This window comes from Carassius carassius, chromosome 33 (genome assembly GCF_963082965.1).
Source record: "Carassius carassius chromosome 33, fCarCar2.1, whole genome shotgun sequence".
In the NCBI taxonomy this organism is placed as follows: Eukaryota; Metazoa; Chordata; class Actinopteri; order Cypriniformes; family Cyprinidae; genus Carassius; species Carassius carassius.
The window spans coordinates 23811389-23824786 of NC_081787.1; the positions used below are offsets into that span (position 1 = coordinate 23811389).

A 13398-nucleotide genomic window follows, 5' to 3' on the forward strand; every position below is an offset into this window, starting at 1 on the left:
TCATTATAGCAACATCACAGTGAAATTACATTGTGTAGAAAGCTGACTAAATGAACCAAGTATACATTTACATTTATACATTTGTTCCCAACCGCATTCCTGGAGGCCCTTCCAACACTGCACAATTTGCATCTTTCCTTTGTCTGACACACCCAATTCAGTTTGCAGGCGATTGAGAGAAAAATAATTATACTGTACTATTAAAATATCTACATTGAAAGAATGAAATTCATCACATAATTTTTTTGTTGTCTAAAACAATAGTTCTCAACCTGGGTAATGTTTAGAGGTCACATCTATGAATGCAATGAACAATTGGCCACTTATGGCAAAACTAAACCAGGAGAACAACCATACAAGTGGCTAGTATGATCCTATGAAATTAAAGGGAATGTAATAATTATGGTTAAAATAATTAAATATAAAATATTTAGATGCGGATTTAAATTGATTGATAAAAACAATTAAATTAAAGTTACTTAAAAAGATGGAAAACTCTGGCCTAAAACCACTCATTTTCCATGATCTAACAAAATTATTAATACAAACGAGTTTTAGAGCTACAGTACTATCCTATATTGGTAAATCTGAAATAGTTGAGGCATATTCAATGTTAATTTTTTTTTTTTACAGGACTGTGCATAGGCAAGACAACTTGACAGACTGTTGGTATGGATGGTAATTGGAGTTACAATGAGAGGAGCAAGTGAGAAGATGGGCATTAAAAAAAGTTGATGAACTAATACAGACAATAGATAGTGAGTGTAGCAGAGTTTGAAATAAATTATGCAGACAGCTTCAATGATGAAACTTCTGTATGGTTTGAAGAGGAGTTTCAGAGCAGCAGAGATAGTGGGAATGAACAGATTCCAAAGGATAGGTTTTTGTCTGATGAGGAGGAAATGGATCATAGTGATCCATGCAGTGACACTATTGATGACTTGAAGGATACTCTTGCTGACTGGGCCACTGAGTTTAGCATTCCCCTGATTGCGTTATCAGCCCTGCTCTGCATTTTACAAGTTCACCATCCCTCTCTGCCAAAAGATGGGCGAACATTACTTAAAACAAAAACAGCATTCAAAATAGAAACTCTATCAGGTGGAATGTTTCACTACTTTGGAATACTAAGCTCGTTTCATGGACTGTTGAATAAGGTGTGGTCTGTTGTCCCAGATAGACACTTATTTAAATTACAGCTGAATTTTGACGGCCTACCCCTGTTCAAAAGCAGTATTACTCAGTTTTGGCCCATTCTTGGTATGTTGCAGGGGTACAGTGAGAAACCAGTGCTGATTGGTCTTTTTTGTGGCAACACTAAACCAAAGTCTTTGTCAGAGTATTTGCAACATCTGGTGTGTGAATTAAAGTCACTGAGCAGTGGGTTTGTTTTTCAGGGAAAGAGGTTATTTTTGAACATCTGCTCTGTTGTATGTGACACTCCAGCCCGAGCTTTTGTCAAAGGAGTGAAATCACACTGTGCATACCATGGATGTGACAAGTGTCACCAAATTGGTGTCCGTATAGGACATCGAATGACATTTCCTGATTTAAGTGCAAGACGTAGAACGGACGAATGCTTTAGACAAAATACAGATGTAGAACACCACCATGAACACTCACCTTTAGCTGACCTTAATATTGACATGGTTGCCAGCTTCCCTTATGATTACATGCACTTAGTATGCTTAGGGGTTATGAGGCGTCTGCTTGATTTGTGGATGGGTCCTCCTGGACCCCTGCGTTGTCGTATGTCAAACAGTCAAGCTTCCTTAATTTCAGAGAGACTACTTTCTTTGAGGGATTACATTCCTTCTGAGCTCACTAGAAGACCACGTACACTGACTGAAAAAAGTAGGTGGAAGGCCTCAGAATTTCGTCAGTTCCTGCTGTACACTGGACCTGTTGTACTGAAGGGTGTGTTAAAGTCTCAAATTTATGACAATTTCATGCTTTTGTCAATTGGCGTACACATATTACTGAGTTCAGAATATTGTTTGACGATGAACAATCTAGCCAATTCTCTTTTGGTATCTTTTGTTGAACATTTTGGTCAGCTTTATGGACAAGAATTTTTAGTTTACAATTTTCATGGTTTGGTCAATCTTTGTGAAGATGTAAAAATCCATGGTAATTTGGATTTATTTTCATCTTTTCCATATGAGAATTTCTTGGGTCATCTTAAAAAATTGGTGAGAGGCCCACAAAATCCTTTGACATAAGTGATCCGCAGGTTGTCTGAAATTGATGAAGCCAGCTCCAACTGTAATCTTAATGCAAAGACATCCAAAGATTATAAATCGGAACATACTGAAGGGCCAGTACCACAATTTTTCACAGGACAAGTAAAACAGTTTAAAGTGTTGTCCATGGATGGTGCAGTTATCAAAACTACAAATAGAGATTCCTGCATCAAAATAAAGAACAAGTTTGTGTTGGTTGAAAATATTATTGTTGATAGGGGAGTGGAATATTTTGTCGGTAGGGACTACAGATGCAAGGAATCATTCTTTGAATACCCTTTTGACTCTACAGAGTTGGACATCTTCATGGTGTCTAACTTGTCCTTGACACTGAAACATTTTCAGAGAGTGGAGAGTGTGCAAAAATATGTCAGACTGCCATTTCATGACAAGTTTGTTGTTATACCTTTGCTGCATTTAAACAAACCACACGACAGCTATTGATTTACATTATACTTAAACATTTTTTTGGTAGCATGCAGTTGTTTATGGGTCCAGTAAATCTGCAGTTTATATTTTGTTGCTTTCTTTGTATCTGCGGTAAATGTTGTGTGCAATTACAGTTCGCAAAAATAGTCTCTCTTCTCACATTATCCACTCAAAAGTGTTCCTACAGATTATTTTGAAAAGGCATATAAATGACTAAATTACAATTTTATTTTGTTTAGACAATGTATCACATTGTGATTTTTGAAAAAAAACTAATGAAGTACAAGTGGTGCCTTCCAATTGGGTCAAAGAAAATGAATGTATGTGGCCACCAAATAAAGTGGATGTTGTAAAAGCCACAAAAAATAAGGAGCAACCTGGGGAAGGATAGACTCCACACAGGGTCATAATTATATTTACATTGAGTAAGTATTACTTTATAGATTGTGTGTTGAAATGTTTCTGATACGTTGGCCATATATATATTTATAATTATTGTAATCTTTTGTAGACAGTTACAGTGAGGCAAGATTAAAACTACCCGAAGCTGTCGAACACACAGATCTTGCAACAGATAGGGAGGATTCCCCAATTAAACCCAAACGAAGAAGAATGTAAGTTGTCTTTATTTGTAATCTATGATTATATTTAGTCAGTGTATTGTAAAATGTGGCAGATATGTAAGTAACAAAGTGATTCTTTAGGCCAAAGAACCTACTTTTTCCTGGAGAAGATGAGGATGAAGAAATCAGTGTTGATCAGTCAAAATATAATGCAAAGAAAAGGTAAGTTTCCATTAATTTTCTTTTTTTTGTCTACTTATTTCTTACATGACCAGGGCTTAAAGTATGGCGGTGAGGAAAAAATAATAATATAATATTTGAGAGCCTGCGCATGCAGTTTAATATTTTCGAGCCAATTTATTTCTTATACCAATTATATTAGAGATACGCAGCTTTAAGTAACGTTACAAGCCTATCAGCAGCAGAGAAGGGTGTGTCCTTGCAACACAGGATGATTGACGCTCATACGTCAATGTCATGTTAGCGTTGTCGGAAAAAAAAAAATGTAGCGCAAGTTTATGAAGCCTGGGGATGATGTCCTAGACTCCTAGCAATAGATAAAGGACTCAAAAATAAATGGCGCTTTTTGGCAGTTGGTGCAAGAAACTGAGAGAGCCCGGGGCTTGTTTCTGCATGATTTGCTCGAGGAAGCTACTGTATATGCCAGCAGCGGTAAGAAAGTGCTTGCTCGTTATGATTTATGTCGCGTTCCAGGCAACCCGTAACCCGTGTTTTTCCAACCTTAAACCTGTGAAAGTTCACTGGAACGGCAGTCAAACCCGTGACTTCCCACCCGTGAACTCGTACTTGATCGATATACTCCGATTTCTGACGTCACACAGCACGCGAAACAACAGCGCCTACGGATAATAGCCTACAGATGCAGTGTTTATGCAAGTGGTACACGTTGAAAAATAGATTTTAGGACAATGTAACGTTGCAATAAAATGAATAATCTAGCTAAATTTCCTTGCGCTCAGAAAGTTTGGCGTGACTTGCCTGGAACGGTACAAAGTCGTTAGTCGTGGTTTGAAATAGTGACTTGAGAGCTAAAACCTGCCTGGAACACAGCACCAGACTCCGGTCATAGAGCCGCTGCCCGTGCACTCAAACTTACCACGACGTTGCCGGTGTTATGGTTTAACTGGTTACCATGTTATCTGGTGACAAACTTCCTGGTTTAGGTCTCCGCTGCAGATGTGCTGGAACGACGACAACAGATATGGCGATTCTGAAAGCACAAACTGACGTGATATTAAGTGTCTAATAAACGCAGACATGCTCATTTCATGATTCTGATATTCTTGTAAAGATTACAAGTTATTAGTATGATCGCCCGTTTCGCGGCTGAAGTAATAGGATAAACAAAAAAAAATACAAATAAAGTACGCCTGTTTGGCACGGGTTTCGAACACGCGCTAAAAGACAACGTGCCGCGAGACAACAGACACGAACCACCGAGCTATTGATATACACTGAATCAACTCCAGATCTCTAGATTCAACACAGGACTCTCGGCGTCACATCGTGCAGCTGCTGAATCAAGGAAATGTGACCGTGTTAACTTGTGACCTGTGTTTACCTATTATGAAAATAAACCATAGCAGAACACTGACTACATTTTATGGTTTATGATGTTAAAGAACATTTCATGACGTCTCAGACAACTGTACATTTGTGGCTATTGTGGTTTAATTATAAACGCTATCGTTAACTCATATTTACCATAGTAAAAACATGGTAAATTTTCTTTAGAGACTGTTGTTTTATTTGATTATACAAGTATTTTAAATATTAGCTTTATTTAATTAAAAATTTGTATATAAATGTAATACTTTGTACCTTGAGACTTGTGTTCAAAAGCCTATTACTTAAAAAATATAAACTGTATTTTCTGCTTGTGAATATATTCGCAAACAGAAAATTCCGTTTATATTTCATAATAATATTTAGTTGTAGGCTATAGTTAATATTTCAAATACTTGTATAATCAAATAAAATACCAGCTAGTGAACGCAGATAACAAGTTAAGACGTTTATAAAGTAATGATTATACGCAGCATTTCCACTAGCATAATCTTATACGTTTACACTTCATTCAAATCAAGTCACGCTTCCAAAGTAATGCTACGAGAAAATAAAGGCAAGTTACATTCATGTAATGAAACAACAGTCTCTAAAGAAAATGTACCATATTTTTACTATGGTAAATATGTGTTAACGATAGCGTTTATAGTTAAACCACAGTAGCCACAAATGTACAGTTGTCTGAGACGTCATGAAATGTTCTTTAACATCATAAACCATAAAATGTAGTCAGGGTTCTGTTATGGTTTATTTTCATAATAGGTAAACACAGGTCACAAGTTAGAGTGTGTTCGAAACCAGCGCCAACATAGGCGTACTTTATTTATTTATTTATTTTTTGTTTATCCTGCTTACTTCAGCCGCGAAACGGGCGATCATACTAATCAAGCTTCGTCCCGCTCCCGCCCGCAAAATCCCGCGTGTAAACGTATAGTAGTTTTTCTTTTTTTTTAATACATTGCATATTCTGCCTGCTACTCTTATTTTTTCACTTGCTCCCCTGTTGAATATAAATTTAAAAAGAAATGGAAAATAAACAAATGTTTCATTTTATTTGCATTTATTAAAAGTATGAACATGAACAAGGAACTTAGAACTTATAAATACAGTAAAAAAGTAAGAAATTTAAATAAAAAATATATACCTATAATAATTAGGCTATATAGCCTAATAAATTATATAATAATAATAAACCTGGATTTATTTCATTTTCAAAGGAAAAGTAGCTTATGGGGCCTGAGCAATTCATTTAAACATTTAACAAAAAATATCCTTATTCCTCAATAACAAAATAGACCAATTTTAAATATTAAGCTAAATAAATAAATAAAAATAAACTGAATTGACTAAAAAAAACTGTACGACTACTTAATGTGCCCATGCAGGAATATCATGTCGTTCTCTGTTGAGAGCTTCAGTTTAATCTGTCTCTGCTCCAGTATGCCACCGCAAATACTGAAAGCCCTCTCCGATGGTGCGCTAGCTGGAATACAAAGTACATGGCTTGTTTGCTTAATCTCGAAAATTCATCTTTTCCACCACTGGAGGACATCATCCGGTCTGTGTGCTTCTAATCCATCCAATTTGACATTTAAATATATTGCTATCTCGGAATCTAATTACACGTCGCTGTCTATGGTATCATCTGCATCCTCACATTCCGCAAAGTCTATTTTATTTCATTATAAATAAAGGTCTATTTGTTTCTAGTTCTTTTATTCTGTTAGATATTTCCACTTTGCTGGAGTCCCGCAAATAATTTTATTTTCCCGCAACCCGCACACAATAATATCTTGCCGCCCGCATCCGCATTCACCCATCAAATATTGTCCCGCGCCGCACTCGGTGGCGCTGGGTCCTGCTGTATTCCCGCGGGAGTGCAGGTCTCTAGCCGGGAGCAACTATTAGCTGACACACCGTTGTCTATGACTGACCATGTCTGCGATTAAAAAATATGTGTGTCCACATTTAAAGCAGAAAATGATTTGTCATTCAGAATATCGTAGCCACTGGTCACCCTGTGTAGAAAACTGGCAGAAGACAAAAAAGCGTTAACTAGACTGTTGGTTTCAAATCAGCATGCGAGTTACATCCCAGAAAAAAAAGTCTAAACTTCTAATCTTCAGTTTAGCAGTTCAGTTCTTTAGCACTTTGAGCACTTAATTATTTAAGCACTTGTTATTGTTTAGAAGAAAACACTTTATTTGACATAGTACTTTTAAATAAATGTTGCCAATCATAATCATTGAAGAGATTCATGTCTATCTCACTCTGTTTACCATTTTTTTAAGCACTTTAAGCTCTTTTTACTGTATTTTTGTTACTATCGTCAATATTTGAATTAAGTCTGTCCGTGGAGTTTCTCTCCAAACACCCCCCCCCCCCCCAAAAAAAAAGCTATATGTCATGCAGGGGTTAAAGTGGATTTTTTTCCACTTTAACCCCTGCATGACATATAGCTTCTTTCTCTTTCTTTGAACAGAAAAGAAGAACTGCCTAGAGCTCCGAAGATCTTTCACTCATTTTATTCTGACTCCCAAAGGATGCAGAAGACTGGATCTACTCAGAAGTCTGTGTTTGCCAAATCTAAGCCAACAAAATTGTAAGCAGTATAAGTTGTTATTTTGAGTAAGGTAATTGATTAATTTAACTTGTGAAAATGCCTAAAATGCTCTGTTCTAACTTTCTTCAAACCCCCACATAGTTTACCAAATATCCCTCCTAATTCCCAAAGTCATCATACTTCTAATGTACCTAAGAGGACCCACACACATTCTGACCAGTCTCGAAGAAACCATGCAACTGCTGATCCACTTGAGAGGAGCCACATTAACCCTGACTCGCTTCAGATAAGCCGCACTTCTAACCAGCTTCAGAGATTCCTCACAAGCTGTACTTCTCCCAACTTGTCTGACAATGATTGCACTCCACCTGACCTGCTTCAGAGATGCCATGCTTCCCCTGATTCACGACCAAGAAATAGTGCAACTGCTGAGCCGTTTCAGAAGGTCCAGACTTCCTCTGATCCACTTCGAAGTGGCCACAAAACTCCAGACTCAGTTCAGAGAGGCCGCAAATCCCCTGATCCGCTTCAGAGAAGCCACACAACTGCTGAGCCGTTTCAGAAAGTCCACACTTCCCCTCACCCGCTTCAAAGAAACCATGCAAATGCTGACCCGTTACAAAGAAGCAACACTTCCCTTGACCTGCTTCAGAGAAGCTGTATTTCTCCTGACTTGTTTGAGATAGATTATACTCTCCCTGACCCTTTTCAGAGAAGTCACTCTCCCCCTGACCCACTGCAAAGAAGCTGCACTTCCCCTGATCGGCGTCCGAGAGGGATTGTTTATCACCAGCCACAAGGACTATTAAGACATCAAGCTGTTCTTGATACTTGTAAGTATTTGTTTATTGGGAAATGTGATACTATCGCGTACTACTTTTACATATTGTGTACCATATGGACTTAGGGGGTTTATTTCAGTTTCTTGCTTTTGTTTCAGCCCTCCTGCGTAACATTCTCACAAATCAAGAAATCACGATGGACCAAATGAAGATAATCTATGGGACAGTTCAGGGTCTAAAATCTGTCAGTGAAGAAGACATAGGCCTTGAAGCAAACCTACTGCCAGTAGCTGATCTTCAGTCTCTGCAAAACTTGGAGGAGCGATTGAGAAAATTTCCTGACTTTCAAAAGCAATTGGTAAGTCAGTTATATTCAAGACATATATGTTTTTTTAGGCTTACTAAAGGCACACATATATATATATATATATATATATATATATATATATATATATATATATATATATATATATATATATATATATATATTGTATGTTGTTGTTTTTTAAGGGAAGTTCAAACAAAACTGAAAACTGAAAACTTAAGCTTGGATGAGTTGGTTTCTTTTGATGAACACAAAGAAGACATTTTGAGGAATTTTGGTAGCCAGACAGTCAAAGGTAACATTGGTAAAAAAATAAAAAAAAAACCATTATGGAAGCCAGTGGTTACCATCTACTGTCTGGTTAACATTTAAAACAAATTCTGCTGTGTTCAACAGAAGAAAGAAACTCATACAGGTATGGAACAAGTGGAGGTGAGGAAATGATGGCAGAATTTACATATTTGGTTGAACTATCCCTTTAGTGGATAATTGGCATTTTATTTTAACAATTAATAAAATAAATGTTAATTCACAGATAAGCATGTTGGCAATGAAAGGTGGGACAGACACCAGAGATGGAGTTTGGAGAATAATGACAGCAACAATCACAAACTCCCTGGCCAAGAATATAAATATGTGTGGTGTTAATGGGAAGATCAGCTTTAAAAGCTTGCAGTTACGAAACATTGTTCTTGGTAAGTCTGTTGTGAGCATGACCACTTTAAAAAAAAAAAAATCTAATTAATTTAAAATTGTACAGTCTAAAACATTTTTTGTATGCCCAGTACTTTAATTTCTACAACTGTTATTTTAAAACTGTATCATAATATAAAGTTTAAATTGACCAATGCAATAAGTAAGCAACTGTTTAAGCATTGTTTTATGCATTTTTTTTTTTGGTGAAAATAAGATGTTATGCTTTGAATGCGTTACATTATCAGTACTTCAACGGTTCATTGGTTACTGTTTACACCACAGTTTCCATATATAAACATTTTTTAAGGTTTTTGTTTGCTAAAATGGTCTTGTTTGTTAAAATACTGTTGTCAAAGTCTGACAAGCCAGTTAGTCAATCAGTAGTGCCACATAAGCAATCATTTCCTGTATAAAATGTAACCAAAGCAACCTTATTTTAATTTGTTACCTACATTTATGTACAGTAGGTGGATGAATGTTTCTATATGTATGTTAATTTTGTATTGTTAATTTAGTATTTTGTCTTTTAGCTGCTGTGAGAAAAAATCGCCTCACACAACATGCCACCGATCAGGAGATTGAATCAACCATTCAAAGATGGCTTCAGCTTGCTCCTGATCGAGATGGAGGAAGGAGAGAGCACTTAAGGAAAAAAGAGGGCCAAATAGGATCACTTTCTCCCACACAGGCACATTCTGATGTGTAAATTGTTTTAATTTGCTCTGTTTGTTTAGAGTAAATTAGATTATAATGTTCAAATTTCAGTACTAGATTTCTTTTAGATTCATTTAGTTAGGTAGTTTATATAGCGTTCACACAGTTGCACAACTCTAGCTGTCCTTTCTTTTCTTTTTTTGGCTTGTGCATTACTAAAGTATGTAAGCTTGAACATTTAGAAATTATATGCACTTTTACGGGTTGTAATAAGATGTACACTTCGAATGTACAAAATAAAATAGCATTCACACTGTTACACAATTCTAGGTGTAATATATATATATATATATATTTTTGACTGGTATTATTGTTAAATGAAATTTAAATTGAATAAAATATAGAATTTTTCTGTGACTCATTTGTTCACATGGTTTGGGTAAGATTAGTCTGGGTTATGGCTCAGCTTTGGGGTTTCTGGTTAAAGGGTAGTGTTGATATGGTTAATTTATGACTGAGTATTGGTACCAATAATAAAACATGTTTTGGCCCAGTTCAGGGCCAGTTAAGGGTGATTAACTGGCTGAGATTCGGGCCAGTTATGGCCCATGTGTGACCCTTGTCTTTAATCCAGTTCTGGGCCACCTTAGGGCCGTCATTCTTTGCAGTACTTGGGCCGAGGGTTATTGGCTTGTGCCTGAACTATTTTTGAGAATTGAATTTTCTTGTGCCTTATTTGTTCACATGGTTTGGGTAAGATTAGGTTGGGTTATGGCTCAGTTTTGGGGTTTCTGGTTAAAGGGTGGTGTTGATATGGTTAACTTATGGCTGAGAATTGGTACCAATAATAAAACCTGTTTTGGCCCAGTTCAGGGCCAGTTAAGGGTGACTTACTGGCTGAGATTTGGGCCAGTTATGGCCCATGTGTGACCCTTGTCTTTAATCCAGTTCTGGGCCACTTCAGGGCCGTCATTCTTTGCGATACTTGGGCCGAGGGAAAAGTGATTGTGTGGCCCGGAGCTGGGCCAGAAAAAAAATTGCTATGTGGGCTATAGAGTCTGTACTAATGAGCTGATGATCTGGATCAGGTGTGTTTGATTAAGGTGACATGGAAAACATGCAGTGTTGGGAGGCCTCAAGGAACGTGGTTGGGTCCCACTGATTTAGCAGATACTTTTATCCAAAGTGACTTACAGTGCATTCAGGCTATACATTTTGTGTGTATGTTTGTTCCCTGGAAATTAAACCCATGAACTTTTGCACTACTAACACAATGCTCTACCACTGAGCCACAGTATACATGCTACTGCATAACATGATTGAAAAAAGAGCAGCTTTCTTAGTTTGTTTAAATTAATTAATAGCATTCTGACATTATTGGGTCATTCTTCAATTGAGGTGGCAAATGAGAGGCAGAAATTTTAAAAATGCTTGTTTGTTTTCTTTTAATAAAATGTATTGCTATGCATTTAAAATTAGTTTAATATTATATATCCATTAAAATTGAAGCTTAATAAAATTTAGATTTTTAAATAATTTGAATCAAACACTGGTGAAACAACCACTTATGTCTATGGTGTTTCCAATATTTGAAGTGAAATTTTGGTTTGTTCTAAAATGAGCAGGGATATGCAACTTTAGGTAATAATTAATAAATACATAAATTACTGTAAGGACTCAGTTGCATTGATCATTTAAATGTAATTTTTCAAAAGAAATGTTTAATTGTTCATCTTGGCCCCTATTTTTGCCAAAGAAGAATTGTTTCGTTTTTTTTAAATGTGTATATACATAAAAAAAGGCAGGAAAAATGGTCTGTGCTACTTTTATAGTCTTTATTCTAAAATATTAAAACCACTTTACAGTCTAAAAACATTAAATTATATGATCAAATGGCTCTGAAGGAAATTTCAGATACTTTTTGAAGTAACACCACAGACATAATATAACACCACAGACATAATATTGCATAAAAGGTTTAACAATTTAAAGTTTATTGAGCAAAATACTGAAATTCATCATGAGTAAGATTACAAGAACTATATTCTCTGATAAAAGAACATTTAGAGAAAAACTGAATAAAAAAATTATTAAAACACTACATAAACACTGTTTCTCACAGTGAGTGTTTCTCACTCTCTCAAAAAATTGTCTGCACAATGGATTGTGCTGCAATCACAATGCGTGATATGTTTCAATAGAGAATACAAAAAAACTGTCCACAGACTTGACACAAAACATTAAAAAAAATAAATAAAATAATAAAAAAAATCTGAACATCTTCAGTGAATAAATCATGTATCCACAAACTCATTTAACACAAAAAATGCAGAACATCTTCAGTGAATAAATCATGTATCCACATACCTGACAAGAGAGATACAATTACGTGATTATGGCTGTTCTATGTGTTTTATTAAAAATACAACATTGCTGGTTGTATATTGTCTGTGGAGTTACTATAGAGTTACTATAGAGTCTGTGGTGTCTGTGGTGTTACCAGGATAGGCAGATAACACCACAGACAGTAACACCAGACAAATTAGCCTAAATCCAGACTTTTCTAAAATGGAGGCTGCCATCATGATGATTGAAAGATCAGGGCATATTTTAGAGATATGAATAAACATGCAATTATCAAAATTTTGATTAAAATTTGTAAAATCTGCAAGTTATCAACATAACACCACAGACACTAATAAAGTGTGACACATGAAATTGTCAGGAATTTAGCTAACTTTAAGAAAATTAATAAGAAAGAATGTACTCACCATGCACCCCTCAGATCAACCAGCACCTGCAATGGCCTTTACACACAGTAAGTAGTCCAAATAGATTTCCCCCTTTTCTTAAAGGGACGACGTCCATTGATGTAACACCACAGACATGAATTTGGGGGACACTACTTTTTTCTTAAATATTACAAAATATGTATTTTTAAAAACAATTTAATAGAATTGTACATGTTGAATTAAATCTATATTCACAATATAACCACTTTATTTGTGATAAAAATTTTATATTGTTGCCATTACATTCTATGAAACCTCTCTGAGGTATGGCGGGAACATGCATATTTTGTTACAAAAGTAATCTTCTCAAACTCAATAAAATATGTATTTTAATACAAAAATGTAATTATTAATAGTGAAAAATTTGTTTTTATCCTACAGAATACAAAAATGCAACAACATTTTTTTTTAATGGTATGTAAAGTTTATTTAAACTGTTTTAAAGTAGAGGGACACCACTTGCCACCACAAATGAAGAATGACCCTATTTGCGATCTCAACTCAATAAATTAAAGAGTAACTAAACCCTAAACCAACTTTTTTTAGTTAATGATCTATAAGAATGGGGCTTTTTTAGTGCTGTTCATTGATTCGAGTAACTTTTTTGACATTTGAGAATAAAGTGTTTTAATTCTACAATATATGGTGTAAAAACGTCTGAGCGATGCCCTCTTCAGGTTGAACGGTGGCTACTGCAGTTGATTTTTCCTATTGGATGTTGCGGTGGCAAGTGACGTAAGCGGTGGCAGGTGATGTAAGCAGTT

The 13398-nt window shown here is 35.8% G+C and overlaps 1 protein-coding gene across 3 annotated transcripts; it reads left to right on the plus strand.

Moving 5' to 3' along the window:
- Window positions 1–7304: 7304 nt before the first annotated feature.
- LOC132114334 (uncharacterized) lies at window positions 7305–10847 on the plus strand. Of its 3 annotated transcripts, none has more exons than XM_059522444.1 (5): window positions 7305–7424; window positions 7527–8218; window positions 8326–8525; window positions 9028–9198; window positions 9729–10847. In XM_059522444.1, exons 1-5 carry the CDS (start codon window positions 7366–7368, stop codon window positions 9768–9770), a joined length of 1164 nt encoding a protein of 387 aa, XP_059378427.1. In that variant the 5' UTR covers window positions 7305–7365; the 3' UTR covers window positions 9771–10847. The 3 variants fall into 3 exon arrangements, with proteins under 3 accessions (XP_059378427.1, XP_059378426.1, XP_059378428.1); XM_059522443.1 differs by having other exon boundaries at window positions 9028–9187; window positions 9719–10847; XM_059522445.1 differs by lacking the exon at window positions 9028–9198 and having other exon boundaries at window positions 9719–10847.
- The last annotated feature ends 2551 nt before the right edge of the window (window positions 10848–13398 follow it).